Source organism: Pygocentrus nattereri, chromosome 11, assembly GCF_015220715.1.
Source record: "Pygocentrus nattereri isolate fPygNat1 chromosome 11, fPygNat1.pri, whole genome shotgun sequence".
Lineage (NCBI taxonomy): Eukaryota > Metazoa > Chordata > Actinopteri > Characiformes > Serrasalmidae > Pygocentrus > Pygocentrus nattereri.
Genome location: NC_051221.1, coordinates 32,571,433 through 32,590,941, shown reverse-complemented (window position 1 = coordinate 32,590,941; position 19,509 = coordinate 32,571,433). Strand labels below are relative to the sequence as shown.

Sequence of the window (19,509 nt, the reverse complement as noted above, 5' to 3'; positions counted from 1 at the left end):
TCAGCCTATCCCTAACCCTAATCTCAATACAAAACCTACATCTACTCCTAAACCTAACCTTAACCACAATGTTCTTCATAATCAGCTATCACCAGTCTTATCTGTTGACCAAAAAACAGTTACTTGCAATATAACAAATAAATGGTTCTTAGACTGTTTTGCTTCTCTTTAGAAGGTTTGCAAATAATTCTGGAGAGAAATGTAATTGTGTCCCCCTTTTTTAATTTACAATCATGGACCTATCTACACTGTGGACAAAAGGGGTGCAGGGGGCAATTCCATATTAATGCCTATGGGTTCAGAATGGACTGTTATAAAAGATCATGTGGGTCTATATAGTGTGTGTTTCCAGGGCTGTGTGTTTCCAAAGGCAATAGGCCATTTTCAAATTATGTCAAAAACTGAAAAATAACATACAGCACTGAAATGATAAAGAAGGACCCAGTGAAAGTAGAGAAACATAAAGATGACCTTGACCTGCCAAGTACACATATATTACAAATGTAGAGACCTTTGATCACAAAAAACATGTTTATTTTCATCAAGAACGCTGAAGACTGGTGTGAAGGCCTGCTGACAGAACGACATTCCTTTAATGACAGAGAGCTCGTTCCCAGACGTAGTCTTAGACTAAGTATTTTTCACAGGAAACTCACTGTAGGCAGTGTGATTTAATCCAAGACTAGATTTAACCCTGCTGTTATATTCCAGGTCAAACTGTCCCGTTTCAAATTACAGGAAAAATATACCCAGAACAGAGATGTTCTGCTGGTATTAATCATCATGCCCCCAATGGAAGGAAATTTGTAAAAGAAAGAAAAAGAAAATCGTTGAAAAAGTCTAAATAAGAATAAATTAATGTGTCAAAAGTCTAGTTTTTGCCAATGTACAGAAAAAGTTTGAAAAACCTTTTTGTAATGAAAAACGAATTCTTATAAGTAAACCATGATCCGCAATGGGTGAAACACTTGATTATGCTAAACATTGATTAAATTTAAGAACATTTAAGTTTTTATGAAGAAAAAAATGTTTTTGAACTACTTTTAGAGGGTTAAACATGCATCATTCTGAGCACTATTGCTGTTCCTTCCTGTTGAACAGTACAGATGTTTGAGAAAATGGCCTTCAATGTAAACCAGTAATGCCACACTAGTCATGAAATATCTGATACCACAGCAGACTGTCAGCGAGAATTAAAGAGTGAATAAAGAAATTCAAGTAAAATGCCCAGCTGCATCCACAGAAAAACATTAGCAGTAGAAAATATGGATTTGTACTGTTGACAAAACACAATATAGCAGCATGGTAGTTAAGATGCCATGGTGCTGAATCAATCATTTTCACAGAAGAGTCCATTTTGCTGGTGAATTAGGAGCATGTGAAGAATGCACTTTTCACAGAGAAAGAAAACATCACAGCAGTGAAAGCCTACATTCAGTAAGGATCAATTTAGCCCTTTTTCAGCAAACACTATTTTGCAGAAGAATTGTACCTGGGCCGTTCTGTCCGACCCACGATAAAAAAAAATGTTTCGCCCATTTTGTAAACTCCAATGGGTGAATTTAAGACACTTTGCCTTCTACACAGATCAGTGATTTTCAACATATTTGAACATAACCTGTTGAAAATCAGCAAGAAATGCTATTGGTTGTAGTTGTACTTGATCATTTACGGCTTGTGCTGCTCTAAAACATCACAGGACCCTTTCCTTTTGACCAGAACAACTAACAAAACAATATGTTTCCATTAGAGATCATGACTCTTTGAATCGTCTTTCCTCCCTCAGAGAGATCCAAGTCTCCTAGATAAAAATGTATTCAATTCTATGACATTAAAACTCATTAAATACTGTTTGTAATCTAGACCTTTTAGCACCTGCTAGTGTGCTTGGTTTGTTATCTCAATATCATGCTAAGTGCTACTTTTTCACCCCTTATATCCCAAATGAATATTACTCCAAGACCTTTTCACACTGCATGAACTGCAAATTCCAGTGGCCAAAACGCCCCTCACTCAGCACCACTTAGTGTTCTAGAATAACACTGGTACTGTGTAGAATACAGTACAGTTTTACATTCCACTGTAGTGCTGAATATCACATCATTATAACGAGTATCATTATAACTTCCATTAACATGAAAACAGCTGCAAATCAAGTAGTGTGAAAGGGCCCTAAATGCTTGGCTATATGTACATATATAGCACATTAAAACAAGTCACTGAGGCTGGTTGGGCAAAGTGTTCTTTAGACAGCTATACTGTATTGGGTACTGTGCTAAGTGGGGTAAAGTGCTTTATGTCGTGTAGTGTTTTCTCAGGAGAAGGACGCCGTGAGGATTGCTTCATGCTGTTGATTGTGGAGGGTTCCGATGCCCACAGCTGGGGCAGGTAGAGCAGGCCTACTGACCACCCGCAGCTAGGATGAGAAACAGCATAAAACAAGCTAGTGAGGACCTACAGTCTCTCAACCACAGGTCTGATACAATACAACAGATTTCTCAACAAAAGGTCAAAAGTAGAATAAGCAAAGGTCAGAAAAATGTTACACAACCTCACCTTACAGGCAAGCTGTTTTTCAAATCTGGGAGACACAAATGACCAGCATCCCATGTTCTGTGGCTCTTCCTGGCTCCAGATAAACTCTATATGTGAGGAGTGAGGAGAATCTTTAAAAAAAAAACTCTGACAATAACAATATATAAAGCACATGTTAACTATATACATACAACATACTATTAAAGCAATTGTGACTATTTTTTCCTAAATAAGGCTGTTAAATAGATAAATATAACTACTTATTTTTAGGAATTGCATCATTAAAATAACAGGGCATAACACTGCACATGGTGCAAACATATTAACTGAAAAAAGGAAAAGAACAGATGTTTTACACAAAATACAAACACATATTGGGCAACAAATAGCTAGACATCATTCAATATAAAAAGAACAATATATAAGAGAAAGTATATTAGTAACATTTAATATATGGATTTTACATGGAATTTACATGAGTTGAATTAGTAGTTGTATTAATATTGCTTTAGTGGAGTAGTGAGGTAATTAGGCCAAAGTAGGTCAAGAAAGGAGTGTTTTTCAGATTTGTGAATCCTCTCATAACATTATATTAGGCTGAACCAAAGCTGAGAAACCAAATGCTAGAGGGATGCAGAGCCCTGGCAGGCCTCACCTTTGGCATTGCTATATTTGCTGAGCTCCTGTTGCAGGGCATCTGTGGGGAAGGGGCACAGCTCCTCCACCCTGATGAGCGCTGTGTTCTTAGATGCCTCAGGCAATGTCTCTCTGTGTTTCAGCAGTGCATAATAGTGCTTGCCTGAGCAAAGGAGTACCCGCTGCACACTTGCACCACAGATGAGGGGAAATGATTATTGAATGAAAAAAATATTGAAGTAATATTTTTCATTTGAGCGACCTATTTTATCACCACATTATTTACCTTTCTGGATTTACAGAGGCATCACCAATTACAGCCTTGAAGGAAGTGCCAGGGCCCATCTCTTCCAGACCTGACACTGCCCCCTAGTGGAAGAGAAGGAAAGGCACAGTGAAGCATACAGCTGGCATACAGCAAATATTGACAATCATCCCTCATAATATAGGAAACATTAAAGCAGACTCACAGGAAATCGCAGCAGTGTTTTGGGTGAAGCCACAATGAGTGGCTTACGAAAGTTCCGGATCATTTGTCTCCTCAGGAGGTGGAAGTACTGAGCAGGTGTTGTAGGATTCACCACCCCCATATTCACAGCATCACTGTCAACCCCTGCCTCCTTACTGTCACACATCTGCCAGAGAAGAATTGGCTCAATAGGAATAGACAGATTGTGTTGCTAAGCCTGATCAAGTACTAGTGTAAATCCTTCGTGTACTGAACAGCGTATGAATGTGTTCACCTGTAAGAAACGCTCAATTCGACAGGACGAATGTTCAGGTCCAGCTCCATCATAGCCATGGGGCAGTAGGATCACCATGCCACTCTGCAGCAGCCACTTGGCCTCACCTAGAAAACAGGGACATCATGCTTTAAACACAGATCTACTGCTAGAACCCTGTGTGCTTGATGTAAAATTGTGGCCCTCACAAAAGTAGTAATAACAATTGAGGTGACTGTAATTGCCAGGAATGTTAACGTCCCATATTTGTTGTACCTCCAGAGATAAAGGTGTCGAAGATTATTTGAGCTCCGTTGAAAAAATCTCCAAACTGAGCCTCCCATATGGGCAAAAGTTTTGGCTGTGCAATGCTCATCCCATACTCAAAACCCAACACTGCTTCCTCAGACAACGCACTGTTACACACCTAAAATAAAACACATACATACACACAGTATATTCAGTGTTCTCAACATTACAACTGTTGATACAATCATGAAAAATGGGTACTACAGTACTGTGTAAGAGTCAAAAACCACCGTCTTTTAATTTCCAGTCAAAACAGCTAAACAAGTATCAGAAAAACAAACATAAGATCTAAATCTATTGCACCCTACTGACATCCTTCTAGTCTTGGAAGCAACCAGTTATAGCCATGTCCTCTTAACTAAAGCTGTTCCCAAAGGGGTCACTGATGTTATGTTTACCTTCAAAGAGACACTAATATTCATACAAGCAACAACCCATCACACCTGTAACTGCCTTACACATTTGTTTCTCTTCTGTATCTAAAACAGTTAAATGAGACAGAAGATAATCAGTGCAAAATAAGTGAAAACAATGTTTACAGTGTAAAATAATGAGTTTAAAAAATTACTTGGATATATAGAGAAACTGGGGTTTGTAACAGCTGTGCAAGACCTGGCAGAGCACTAGAACGGTCATCATCAGATAAACATTACTTAAGCTTTCATCTTTGAGACTCTTGCTTCAGATCTGGAAAAAAAAATCCACAGATGTTTTTGCCCATCCTTTCACTTTGAGTCTTTAAGTAGAGAACTCAGCATTGTGTCTGAAAGGATGTGTAGCTTTTGAGAATTACTGAGAAAAAGAAAACAAAAACGAAACTGGACATTAACTAAACTGGACATATGGTGGTTTTATGGACTGATGAGTGTAAATTTGTAATTAGGATTACTTGGGTTGTGAGAGGGGAAATGCAACCAACTTTTAAGACTGAACTTCAAAAGGTACAGCATTTCTATTAAGAAACTAGTGAGTGAAAAAATGAATAACTTGGAAATTAAATAAATGATAGAGTGGTCTCTGACTTTTTCACAGTACTTGTTTATCATTCAATTTGCAATGCATGTAACATTTAAGGGTTGATCTGTCTGAATGCTAGTCTGACCTCCAGGTAGCATTTCTGTTCAGGATCAATGTTATTGAGAGGGATGTATATCTCATTGGTCTCTTGGCACACGACCATTGCATGACGCTGACTAAATGTACCACGGCCCACGTCCTGACCACTGATCCGGATATTAAAGCCTGCATTGAAAAAACAAACAGTAAAACCTTTACATAATGGTGTAAACCTTTAGAAGAGAATGCCTCAATATAACATGGTGATACTATTTACCATGTAAATCACTTCCTAATTCTGTGCCTGTCAGAGATTGCTTACCCTGGCAAAGAAGTGTGCCAAAAGCCAGAGCTTCTGCAGTGGACCAGTCCAGCTTGGTTCCCTCTTCAAGTTTCTGTAGCCTTGACTATAAAATTCAACAGGAAATTAGGAACAATCAACTGACTGATCAATTAACTTTGCAAAAAAATGAACTATAACCTTCGGCAAATGTACATAATTTTCCTACCAAACAGGCAAATACATTGATAAAGAGTAATATTATGACCACCTCCTTCTTTCTATGCTCATTGTCCATTTTATCAGCTCCACATTCTTCAATGGTCAAGACCCCCATAGACCCTCACAGAGCAGATATTATTTGGGTGGTGAATAATTCTCAGCACTGCAGTAACGCTGATGTGGTGGTGGTGTGTTACTGTGTGTTGCGCTGGTCTGCGTGGATCAGACACAGCAGTGCTGCTGGAGTTTTTAAACACCTCAGTGTCACTACTGCACTGAGAAGAGTTCACCAACCAAAAATACCCAGCCAACAGCATCCTGTGACCACTGATGAAGGACTAGAGGATGACCATCACAAACTGTGCAGCAGCAGATGAGCTATCGTCTCTGACTTTACATCTACAAGGTGGACTGACAAGGTAGGAATGTCTAATAGAGTAGTACGTTGATTGGACAGTGTTTAAAAACTCAAACAGCACTGCTGTGTTTGATCCACTCAGACGAGCGGAACAGGGTAAAAGGGGGTCTAAAAGTATGCAGAGCAACAGATGGACTGCAGTCTGTAATTTTAGAACTACAAAGTGCACCTATATAGTAAGCTGATAAAATGGACAATGAGCGTAGAAACAAGGAGGTGCTTATAATGTTATGCCTGATCGGTGTAGGATTCCCATGTAATCCCAACAGCTGCACAAAAAGTTTACTGTGAAGATGTTAAACCCACAGGGTGGGCAAGAGCAAAAGTAGAGTGCAAAAGCAAGCAGTTTATTTACACAACGTGAAAACAGAAAAACAAAAAAAATAAACAGAGGATAAAGTATTTACAGTATGTACAAACACTTAGCGTCAGGCTTAGTCATGACAAGGGAACACCATTACTTAAGACACTGCAAGCAGCTAGTGTTCACGGCAGCAAACAGTCGTGGAGAGAAGTAGCCCCCCTCTCCGAGGAATCCTCAGATTTTAGGTCTAAAGCCCCGCCCTCAGAGATCCCATTCCCCACCATGAGGTGACAACAGTGTGGTTTACACCTGAAACAAATGATAGCGCTGTACACAACAGTCAACCTAGGTTAAGCAATTCATTACTGGTAAGTACATCGTCATGGCCATTAACTTAACAACTAATTATCCCCCTAGGATATTAAATAAGGAATAGACCCCACCCCCTTTCCTCCCCATCAGTGGATCCTCCCAATAAGGACAAGGTAAGTAGGTCTCCCTGCTGTCCCCCCTTTGCTATTTTCCCTTACACAGGCAAGTACCTTCACTCACACACACACATATTTTATAGTATACCATCCCTTTGACGTTGGTGATAGGGTAGGCCTTGCCTTACCATATCACAGGTACATAAATGCATCACTTTCTTATTACCTTCTTATACCAAATACGTGCTGCTTAGTAGCTCAGACAATGGAACTGCTGGTACAGTGCAGACTAAGATTCAAGTTTGAGTCCCAGTGATGCACTTTTCTATCTGTCACTAGAAATCCAGGCCAGCATGACTGGCTTTGCTCTGACAAGACAGGAAGGATGTCTGTCACTCAAGCTCTGTAAACACATGTCCTGTCACCATTTATTAAACCCTGACTTATGTTTTCCTAATAATCCGCTGTAACCTGAATAATCAAGAATCTGATTTATTATTTTGGGACCACTCCTGTACTTGGTTAGCTATCCTGTTGCAGCATGCCTTGTACAGCAGTTTAATTAAGTCTGTCAATAGTGCCGACTAGTTATAATGTTCTACATCGCAAATACAAAGTACATGTGTCTACTGTTGCACAAGAAAACACACAACAGACAGGTTCCTCAGTAGAATGTGTGAGTGGTGTGGAGTGGGAAAAAGGAGTTCCACAATTACGTCCAGAACATGAAGCAGCTTTTTACAAATCCAGAAAACCTGATACCTGGAACATATTCCAAAGACGTTGCGACAGAGGCAATCTGACACTAGGAACACTGCGAAATGTCCTGAACAGATGATGCACTCATGCGTAGGTAAGAAGGAGCATCCAGGGAACACCCAGTCTTTTATTAACAAGGATGGATTGTTGCTTGTAACTTTGCCAAAAAGAATAAACCAACAGTTTAAAAATGAACAACCATAAAGATTTTAAGTATTTCTCCCTCTACAGTGCATAGGTTCTCTCTCATGTGTGAATGGGGAGCAACAAATGGAAAACCCAGAGCTAAATGAGGCACTTTGACTCCAGTCATGATAGCACAAGTACTGCTGAAAGTATAGATTATCAGCAATTCCAAAGCATCTATGACCAGGAGAACAAGAGAACACAGCTGGCTGGTGGCAGGACAGCTTAGGTCCTCTCACTCTCTCACAAAGAAAATCGTGAGCACTGTCTTCCAAGTGTGTTCAGCTGTCCTACGACGTGGTAGCAGCAGTTCAAAGAAAGATCATTGGCTATACATGTCACAAGGACGTCTTCATTCATGGTCAACAGGGGAGACCTTTGAAGTAAGCAGGAACTGGTAGCAACAAATATTGTGGATCACTTGGAAAAGATGCTGAAGACAGCCGACGTGACTATTGCTGTGTGGACCAAGTTAGTCTACTATGGAGTCTATGTACGATTAAGCCATTTTGCTGAGGTATTGAACACGTACAGTCAAACTTTTTCACAGCACGACCGTTAAAAGATCTACAAAGCCATTCCAGTGCTTCCAACATGCCGAGTGGTAGCCCCTTCACAGCCACCAGGTTTGTTGTGCCTATGCAGGGTCATCAAATGCGCAGGGGCCAATTTCACTGTGCACAATTATTTTTAAAAATAATGACACTATACATAAGAATATACTACACAATACATTCTATACACATTTAGTTTTTAAGACATTAAATTAGTTTAAAGGTCTGCAAACATCAGGCAAGGAGAGCGATCACTGATCGCAAAGGTGAAACTCTAGTACTAAATAAAACAACTAATATTTTGGATCCCAGATAAACATTTTTAAAGAAATTCTGTGTTTAAAGCATAGTGTGGCCAGACGGGCCAGTCTACGCTGCTCCTTCTGCTCAAACCAGCTCGCCTCTGCAACACACTAATCAGATCCATGCTGTATTTGAGATCTGAATTACTTCAACTTTAAATCTGAAAATAGCTTCAAAACAACTTGTAAACAGAGTATACTCCGTGTCATACAAAGTTAAAATGTTTTCATCTTTTGGGCGATGTGCTTTGGTCAAGTTAAACCTGTCTGTCAGACGGGAGATTTCTGAGGGAGGCTAAAAACCGATGACCCTCCATTCTTGCTGTTAAACGATGCAGGAAAAAGTTTGATAATGCTACTAATCACAGCAGTATATGATGACAAACGTTAGCCTGCCAGTTACATCGTAATGTCTGTATCTTATCCAATTCAGATGACAGATGAGTTTGATCAGGCTCAGTCTATATTACCGTAGGGGCAATGTTTCATTCCATACCTGTACATATGTCTTCCTCAAGTGACTGTGCATTTGGATCTCCTCAGGTATATCCACTGACTTCGCCCCCACAAACTGAAGCAGGGGTACAGCCACACCAGTGTCCCATGATGAAACCCTGTTCTGAGGCTCCACAAGATCCCCCCAACGGCCCTGGAGGTTGGTGGGTGGAGGGCTAAAGTAAGTCATGTTGGCAAGGCGGTCATTGAGCATGGAATAGTAAGCTGTCTTGATATGACCGCACTCTTCCTCCTTCATCAGACCCTCTGAAATCAGCTGGTCAGCATAGAAATCAGGGATGCTCTTTCTTGAGCTGAGGGATGTGAATGAATAGGTAATAATCAGGACACCATTATACTGTATTCAGTTGAGGACATTGAGTATTTATAGCTTTCTCCTGCATGTGCACATGTACCCAACTCTCTAAGAAGAATCAAATACACTGGTGCAGGACAGAGTGTGAACTCACCGGATGATCTTATACATAACTGGGTTTGTGAAGAAAGGCTCATCCAGCTCATTGTGACCCCACTGGCGGTAACACAGCAGGTCTACTATAACATCTTTCCTGAAACGTCGCTGGTACTCCACAGCCAGCCGTGTCGCTCTGACTACCTCCTCAGCATCATCTCCATTCACATGGATTACAGCACAACCCACCATTTTACCTGTAGGACCCATCAAACCACACACAAATCATTTATGTCATATGACTGGAATGAATTCCATTATCTTATCATTAATTTCACCATAATGAAATGGTTAGGATTTAAGTCATTCAGAGTGGCTAGAATTCTTCATTCTAGAGAAATTTTGACAGACAATAATTCTGAAAGAAAATGTATTTTTTCACATTTACCACTGCCAACATTACACATAAAACTCAAAAGATGCATTAAGTAGGGTATAAAATGGCTATACTGGTGTTGCAGATTGTCATTGGTTCATATAAACATCGCTGTAATTTTTCTCTTGAACGAAGCAAGTCACATCATACCTTTTGCTGACTTTGTATCTTCAAATACAGAATTATGCAGAAATTTAGAAAAAATTGTATTTACTCCCTATGTACTGTTGTTGTCTTTCACTCTTATTTTTCTGAGATTTATCTTTAGCTTTATCTTTAATTTGTGTGGAATCCAAGTAGAAATGTCTAATTATAAATTGTGTAATTGTTATGGCTTCAAGGACACAGAATAAATAATAAACACATTAGTTCAAATGTCTGCCACACACATACATTATATATACACACACACACACACACACACACATACACACACTCAAAACAGTCCAAAAATCCACATTACACACCTCCACTACACACCTGTTGGTTACGCATACATTTTAAGCACATTTTATTTACTTAGATTTTTATTCCAGTAAAATATTTTCTACTTCCTCAAACTGCACCACATATAATTTCTTTGGATAAAGAACTTTTGATCAACCATACCAATATCACTACAGTACAAAGATGAGCGAGCCCTCTCGGACGGAGTGGTGTAGCCCACTTGATTGTTCACAATGAGATGGATGCTTCCACCAACCCTGAAGTGAGGAAGGGTTGATAGGGTGAATGTCTCCGATACAATTCCCTGTCCTGAGAATGAGGCGTCACCATGAACCTGTTGAGTTAATACATAAACAGAATTAACAGAATTCAATATAAAGACCTTGTATATTGAGATATAATAGACCTCTGAAAATTTTTTTACTGCCACTTCTTTCAAAATATACTCCTTTATTGTGGACAATGTCACTGGATGCATTTCTCTTTAACCTAAAAAAAAACTGTGTCAAAGTTTCATGCTGTGTAGGCCTGTCCCAGTTATTACATAATCACCTGACACATTATCACTGGAGGAATTCTGTTGTGTCTTCATGCAAAAACACCATACAGTGCACTGGTGCAGGACAGAGTCTGAACATAGCTGGTCATAACACCGCAGTTCTGTGTACATAGAGGTCATAACAAAATCTCAACTCGAGTACCTGAAGACAGATGACTTTATCTCCAGGCCAAGCGTGGCTGTCATTAGAGTAGTCCCCTTCCTGTTTGACCTGCTGTCGGCCGCGAGTCTTCCCCTGCGTCACAGGGTTGATAGCCTCCAGGTGGGAGGGGTTGGGCAGCATAGTGACATGAATAGGGTGTCCAGCACCCACATCCAGGTCCACGGAGGAGGTCAGGTGGGACAGCACATCCCCGATGGAGGGCGAATTCTCTGGAAACTCGCTCAGACCCCTCATTTTGCGAAACATCAACTGAAACAAAGCAGATGAGGAAGCAAATGAGAAACTTAAGTAAGCAGCTCAAAGCAGAAATACAGAGGTTGGTCGATCCTTAAATATTACTCGTAATCCATTGAGTCTCCTGATCACTCCCTCTAACAGTCAACAAAAGAGGGTTAAGCAAATATCAGGAAGAAACCTTTCTAATCTTCTCTGCAGTGTGACAGAGAAAGTTGCAAAGGCAAAAAAAATATCATTTAAGAAAAAGAGAGTTGGGGAGGACCTAGACATCATATTTTTCTAGCAACAAAACTCAATGCCAATTATTTCTATTTCTATTCTTAACTGCGTTTTCTCTCTGCCAACTTTTTAATTGCTAACTGTTGCGTACATCACTCATTTTCTTTCTCAAGTTAATCCAAAATGATTGACTCTACTATGGCCAATTCAAACCACTTGAATTTCTTCCTTGGACAGGTTTCAGTCATGCTGGTTCACTGAATTCCAAGCACAGACAACGAAGGGAGAAGCTAGGGGATTTCAATGAGATGCAAGTTTGACATATGAAAAGTGGTTCACATCGCATTTTTGACATTTGATTGTTTTTAAATATGTTATTTCATTTTTGAGTTACACAGCCTCCTTCACAGAGCCTCCCTCCAAATACCAGCATACATTTAATAAATAAAATAAAAACGAAGAATGTTACATTAAAACATTATGGCCTGCATTGCACCTCCTCTGGCAGCTATTACAAACTGTAGCCTTTTAAAGGAAGCCTTAGTTAGCTTTAAACATCATGATTGAGCAAAATTTATTTCTTTCTCTTTGCAGAATTACTCAAGCCATGTCAAGATAGTTGACTTCAATGTGTAGTGATTGTAAGGCTTTCAAAAAAATGAAGGTCAGAACACGACAAAAAGACCTTCTGGTCTTTCTCAGCTGTCACTCCTGCAATGTGCTTAGTATTTTTAAAAGACAAATATTTCCAAGACTGCCAGTCTCTGCTGCTGAAAAGTTTTCCCAAAAGGATGATATATTGTCACACGCAATACTGTAATGCAATGTTTGCTTCCCCTTGGTTTCAGGCCAGGAAGTTCCAATTTTGTCAATTTGACATTATCAGCAAAGTCACTTGACACTGATTTCATATTTTTACCCACATTTGTATGACGAACTGCACTAAACTATGAACGTTCTGTACTCAGAGTGGAGATGAGAATTAAAAAAAAAAAAAAAAAAAACTGAGAGGAAAGTTTCTACAAGATTAATAATCCACTTTATGCCACTGCTATTAAATTGAGTCCTGCATCCTTTCTCTGTACAATTTAAATGTCCTGCTCCCACCTCCCAGATTCAGCTCATCAATTAGTTATCAACCCCCAATAAGATAAGTCAATGCAGGAAAAACAATTCTGAAAGCTGACTCAATAACATATTGTTAACTGGGATGCAGCGATATGGGAATTTTAAGCCAGTGCAGATATCCAATATGTCCCATGTACACATCAGTTGATGCCAATACACACTTTTCTGAAAACTCTTACAACTACGACTAGAATCACCAGGATTAGCATTACAGAGAACGGGAACTTACATTCAGTGTTACAACCCCAATTCCAATGAAGTTGGGACGTTGTGTAAAACATAAATAAAAAACAGAATACGATGATTTGTAAATCCTTTTCAACCTATATTCAATTGAATACACTACAAAGACAAGATATTTAATGTTCAAACGGATAAATGTTACTGTTTTTTGCAAATATTCACTCATTTTGAATTTGATGCCTGCAACACGTTCCAAAGAAGTTGGGACAGGGGCAACAAAAGACTGGGAAAGTTGAATGCTCAAAAAACACCTGTTTGGAACATTCCACAGGTGAACAGGTTAATTGGAAACAGGTGAGTGTCATGATTGGGTATAAAGGGAGCATCCCTGAAAGGCTCAGTCGTTCACAAGCAAGGACGGGGTGAGGTTCACCACTTTGTGAACAACTGTGTGAGCAAATAGTCCAACAGTTTCTCAACGTGCAATTGCAAGGGATTTCATCATCTACACTCCATAATGTCAAAAGATTCAGAGAATCTGGAGAAATCTCTGCAAGTAAGCGGCAAGGCAGAAAACCAACATTGAATGCCCGTGACCTTCAATCCCTCAGGCGGCACTGCATTAAAAACCCACATCATTCTGTAACGGATATTACCACATCAACCACTTCAGAAAACCATTGTCAGTGAACACAGTTCGTCGCTCCATCTACAAGTGCAAGTTAAAACTCTGCCATGCAAAGCGAAAGCCACATATCAACAACACCCAAACGCCGCCGGCTTCTCTGGGCCTGAGCTCATCTGAGATGGAGTGACGCAAAGTGGAAAAGAGTCCACATTTCAAACCGTCTTTGGAAATCACGGAGATCATGTCCTCCGGGCCAAAGAAGAATAGGACTGTCCGGACTGTCATCAGCGCAAAGTTCAAAAGCCAGCATCTCTGATGGTATGGGGTGTGTTAGTGCCCATGGCACGGGTAACTAGCACATCTGTGAAGTAACCATTAATGCTGCAAGCTACATACAGGTTTTGGAGCAACATATGCTGCCATCCAAGCAACGTCTTTTTCAGGGACGTCCATGCTTATTTCAGCAAGACAATGCCAAGCCACATTCTGCACGTGTTACAACAGCGTGGCTTCGATATAAAAGAGTGCGGGTACTAGACTGGCCTGCCTGCAGTCCAGACCTGTCTCCCTTTGAAAATAAGTGGCGCATTATGAAGTGCAAAATACGACAACGGAGACCCCGGACTGCTGAGCAACTGAAGTTGTACATCAAGCAAGAATGGGAAAGAATTCCACCTACAAAGCTTCAACAATTAGTGTCCTCAGTTCCCAAACACTTATTGAGTGTTGTTAAAAGGAAAGGTGATGTAACACAGTGGTAAACATGCCCCTATCCCAACTTCTTTGGAACTTGTTGCAGGCATCAAATTCAAAACGAGTGAATATTTGCAAAAAACAATAAAGTTTATATTGAACATTACATATCCTGACTTTGTAGTGTATTTAATTGAATATAGGTTGAAAAGGATTAGCAAATCATCGTATTCTGCTTTTATTTGTTTTACACAACATCCCAACTTCATTAAAATTGGGGTTGTAGAAGTACAGTAAAATGAATAAAGTGTGAATATATCAGCATTGTAGCCCAACATCTCTTAAATGTTCTGCTCTCACTGATACTAATATGATTTTATTATATTGTGTAAGCCTAATTAACAAACGGTAGTAGTGAAACCAAAACCCTTTCCATTTGTGACAGTAAACTATGTGGAATGGGGTCATAGATTTTAATCCTACATAGTGCACATCTTGGTAAACAAGCAGTAATTCTAAGACAACCTGTAATTCCGTTCTGAACTCACTTCAGGCGGGAAGTGCAGAAGTCCGGTAAGCAAGTTAAGTCGTCCGCGATGAGGCATTCCCATAACCACATCTGTCGCTCCACTTTTTGCCGCAGAACGGAACAGCTCCAAGAAAAATCCCATCATGCTCTCTGCTCCCTCTCCTCCATAGCGTTTCACTGTAGCAAACTTAGTAGCTAGGAAGTGGTCAAACTCCTGTAAAATTAAAAGAGAAAAGATCACATTCTACAAAAACACTGCAAACAGAGATGAAATCCACAAACTTGGACTTATAAAGCTAGTTCTTTACACTCATTACACATTTAAACTGGTATTTAAAGATCACATCTCATGAGAACACCTTATTTGCCAAATCCAACAAGTCAGCAACTACAACATAATAAATCAAACCTATGGAGGAAAACTCATGACATGCTAATTATCGTTACTCTATGAAATAAAAAAAACTTTTTGCATAAAATATAGATTTTAACTGCAACTATACTACCGCCACCATGTCCCAAAGCAGACAAGTCAGAGAAGCTAAATTAAGTTTAATAATAACACTGTTACTCTGAAACATGAAAGCATGCTCAGCTCCTACCTGCGATTCAAGCATGAGTTTTGCCAGCTGCCTCCTCTCCTCATCAGGCAAAGACTCTTTCTTGAGCTCCTCAAAGCGATCCACAAACCACTGTTTCTCTTCCAGACTCTGCAGCTGGCTGGTCTCCACTGAGATCCTTCCACAGTAGGTGCTCTCCAAGTATGCTACTACCTCCTGTACACTGGCCTTTGCTTTCCCAAAGTGCTTTAAACCTGAAATCATAAACCACAATCAGAAGACAATAAAAAATAAAACAATGACACTGGACATCTCTCTGGCCTGCAACATCATTCCCAATAAAAGTTATTATTTAGCTTTAGATGACTTGATCAAAGGAGTATTGGTGTAGACCAGGGGCTCCCAAACCCAGATCTGGGGACCAGGGCTCTGCGCATATTTGTGTTCTACCAATTCTAGCACACCTGATCCAGCACATGCATAGCTTGGTAAATACATAATGAACAGAATCAAGTGTAGATAAGGGCAAGGACAAAAAAATGATTGCATAGTAGGCTAGGGGGGGTCACTAAGACTGGGAATGAGAACTGGTGTAAACGAGGGCAGACAAAAAAAACTCCGCACTGAATTTTAAATCCAGAGATGAACTGCTTAGAAATTAATGTTGAAATATACGTACCCGCTGTGTTCAGGACTCCTTGGATGGTCCCATTCAGGAAGTAGATTTCTGGTACCTTCTCCATGACTGGCGAGTCGGGCAGTAAGGGGTTAATTTTGGCAGCCAAGTGTCCATGTGTGCGATAGGCCTCCACCAGTCGGGCCAGACCATGATCTGTCCAAAAACAACAGCAAGCAAGCAAACAGACGGCACTTCAATGAGCCAAGCACCGTTAAGCCAGAGCCTCGAGACCATGTTCATTAACACACATCTTTCATTCACATAAGAGCTTGGAAAACATGAAACACTTGAAAAACGTGAGCACGCGTTGACCGACTTTTCCGACAAAGGCAGGGGATTTGTGAGATAACACATGACAAACAGTGAGGATTAGGCTAGGTCAGTCTGCAGTTATCGCTACTGACCTTGATTGAGGGAAGAGAAATGGTCAAGCCTTGTGTCCCCTTCCTCCGACTGAGCCTCCCGTCGTGGTTTGTAACCGTAAACTCCTCTTTCCGTGTGATAGAACAGCGGTGTGGAGACTCCCAGCGCACATCTGAGTTTATGTACATTCTTCAGTACAATGCCCGCAGACATGTTCGTGTATGTCGAGATATGTAGGTTAAACAGAAACGACGTAAAGTTGGTTTGCGATCTCAGTCACACATCACCAGTAGCTGCCATAATAAGGCCTGTGGGGAGGTGACGCTTTCCTCGGCTCCTATTGGGTGCCGGGCCGGGCCGTGTTGCTGAGAGAACCAATGGCGTCAGAAGAGTCCGGGTTGACGAGAGAGAGAGAGAGAGAGAGATCCTGTCAGAGATTACATAAACCTGTTTTAGGGACTCCTGGCAGGTTTGCCTTTAACCACAGAGAACTGCAGAACCGACAGACGTTCAGTCATTATTTTCATTAACTTCGCGAACACGCCCTGTCAGGTCCATGGCACGCTAGTGCTGGTACTTAGCAACGGCGATAAGCCAGTGACCGTAAAGACCAGCGACAACGCTGGCAGACTTTACTCCGAGGCAGAAAGACACACAGCCATGTCCGAAAGTACTGTCTTGTACGCAGCGCTGCCTGCTGTGCTCCCTCCGTTCAGCTGTTTCTGAAGGCATCGTAAATACTGCATTAAAACCAGCCGACTTTCGCCTAAACACGGTTCAACTAGCCGCACTAACATTGTGCTGCGCGAATACTACACACTTAACGGCAAGAGTCACGTCAGATTTAGACCTGAGGCAAAAAGCCCTTAGTTTGTGTCAGAAATCAAATTCACCGCTGTATAAAATTATTATTTCACGTAAGTAGTTAATAAAACCAACACATCAGTTTAGATGTTATCAGACTATGTACATGAAGTAAGTCTTTAAGTAATTGGCAGCTCAAATCCCCTCATTAGTCACGTATTTTACTAAAGATAAAAAAAAGTTATTTCAAACAATTTCAGCTTAATTGAATTGTTCACAGTGATGGTGATAGGAACGAGACGTCTGGTATGATGGTGAATAAAATGGCTATATTTGTGTTGTAGCCATCTCGATCCCTGGTTCCTGTGACCAACACTCTAAAGAAGTTAGAGCCAGTAAGCTTCTCTACAATGACCACTTCACACCAAACCACTCTAAATAACTTCGCCTGCTCCTCGACCCCTGAACTAAGCTGAACGTTTAAATAATCAATGGAATCCCCCCAAATTCCCACGTTGTGGCTGGACACTACAGAGGAGGGATGCACTTGACGGCCGCACTTGTGGTTTGATTGTTGGACTGCACGAAGCAAAACGTTCCGCTTTAAAATGTGGCTTAAATGCTTGTCGTGTATTCTGGTATGAAAAGATGCATCTCTTCCTCGCCATTCAGCTCCCATAACCAGGCCAAAGAGTCCAAGCAAACAAAGGCTGAACGACAGCTCTGCAGATGAAACGGAGAGAAGCTCACACGGTTTGAGGAGGCAGATTGTTGAGCACTGCTGCCCCCTGCCGACACGCACTGATCGTGGCGGCTCTTATTCAATCCTTCAAATGGCAGGTGGTTCTCCAGTTCCAGTCCTGGAGAACCAGGAGGCAGTTTTAATGTTTGCCCTGTTGCACAGCCAGATTCATCTCGTGATTAATGCTTATCAGAGGAACTGAATCAGCTGCGTTACAGCAGTTAACAGTAGTGCTGTGCATCAGTTCAGGGTCTGGACTGGAAAACTTGCGGCTGCTGTAGAGACAGTCGGGAATCTTCACATCAGTGTGTGTGTATGTGGACTCTTGGACATTCAAAGAGAGATCTTATTATATTACACCCATTAGTGCGTGTGCGTGCGTGCGTGCGTGCGTGTGTGTGTGTGTGTGTGTGTGTGTGTGTGTGTGTGTGTGTGTGTGTGTAAAGGTAGTTCCAGTCTCCACATATCTAAAAAAGATTTAAAAGGTTTTCTAATGGGATCTAAAAGTGTTCTACAGGAAACTAGTGGTCTCTAATGGAAACCAGTTATGCCAGAAAGCAACATCTTTAGGTTTTAATCCTAATGATTTCTAATGGACTCTTTTCAACAGGGCATTTCACGGTTAAATGGTTCTTGGCATGGTGAAACGGTTCCTCAGACTGATGGAGAATGTTTTAAATGGTTCTATATGGCGCCAAATGGGTTCTTCTGTTGTTGCAAGATTGACATCATAACATAAACAGATGCTATATAGAACCATATCGCCTCTACTAAAGGTCCACCCGTTATAAATGTGCACCTTCTGTAGATGTTTATGTATCAGCACCGGCAGCTATTTACATGAAAAATATCGGATATCGGCCCAAAAGTATCAGTGCATCTCTCATATGGGGTTTGCTCATTTCAGTGCGGAGCATCAACAGAGGGTTTGCTTTCCATCTCACATTTGTTGCCTTAAAAAGCTCGACGACGCTGCCAGAACCATTACACCCCCACCTCTCTCTCTCTTTCTCTCTCTCTCTCTCTCTCTCTCTTTCTCTCTCTCTCTCTCTCTTTCTCTCTCTCTCTCTCGCTCTCGCTCTCGCTCTCTCTCTCTCTCTCTCTCTCTCTCTCTCTCTCTCTCTCTCTCACACACACACACACACACACACACACTAGGGGAGGGAGGTCAAGCTGCGCGTGAGCACAGCACCTACAGGCTACCTGTAGTTAAATCATTCAGGATGTGCGCTCGCGGCTCCATGTGTGCTAGTGCGTTTGCATGCGGAGGAGCACGTTTGGCGCGAGACCGCGCTGCGTCCCGTGAATGAAGGATCCTCCCTCCCCGCGCCGCGCGCACCACGTCCGTTTCTGCGCTCCTCCAAGGAGACATCGCCACAGCCGATCCTCCTCGCACGCAGCCTCCATTCCAGCGCAGGCAAGTGAGCGCCGAGCCGAGTGAGCGCACCGACGAGCGGCCGCAGCCAGAACCAGCCAGCCGAACCCGACACGGCGGGGTGGCTCCTCTCGGGCGGAGGGCAC

The 19,509-nt window shown here is 41.3% G+C and overlaps 1 protein-coding gene across 1 annotated transcript; it reads right to left on the bottom strand.

Moving 5' to 3' along the window:
- Positions 1-512: 512 nt before the first annotated feature.
- dhtkd1 (dehydrogenase E1 and transketolase domain containing 1) lies at positions 513-19,308 on the bottom strand. Its single transcript, XM_017706666.2, has 18 exons — positions 19,192-19,308; positions 16,484-16,807; positions 16,080-16,232; positions 15,443-15,654; positions 14,860-15,054; positions 11,203-11,472; positions 10,664-10,835; positions 9,677-9,875; positions 9,208-9,520; positions 5,581-5,665; positions 5,305-5,444; positions 4,170-4,320; positions 3,915-4,021; positions 3,642-3,806; positions 3,458-3,540; positions 3,191-3,360; positions 2,557-2,642; positions 513-2,416 (listed from the first exon to the last, which is right to left on the bottom strand). The coding sequence occupies exons 2-18, from the start codon at positions 16,653-16,655 to the stop codon at positions 2,315-2,317; spliced, it is 2,775 nt and encodes a 924-aa protein (XP_017562155.1). The 5' UTR covers positions 16,656-16,807; positions 19,192-19,308; the 3' UTR covers positions 513-2,314.
- Between the last annotated feature and the right edge of the window lie 201 nt (positions 19,309-19,509).

Bases quoted from the DNA above. Each gene is read 5' to 3' on its own strand.
- dhtkd1 (XM_017706666.2), bottom strand. From the start codon at position 16,655: ATGTCTGCGGGCATTGTACTGAAGAATGTACATAAACTCAGATGTGCG. The intron at 15,055-15,442 runs GTAGGAGCTGAG...TTAATTTTACAG, and splicing joins AACTCATGCTTGAATCGCAG to GAGTTTGACCACTTCCTAGC. The intron at 2,417-2,556 runs GTGAGGTTGTGT...TTCTCATCCTAG, and splicing joins AAAAACAGCTTGCCTGTAAG to CTGCGGGTGGTCAGTAGGCC.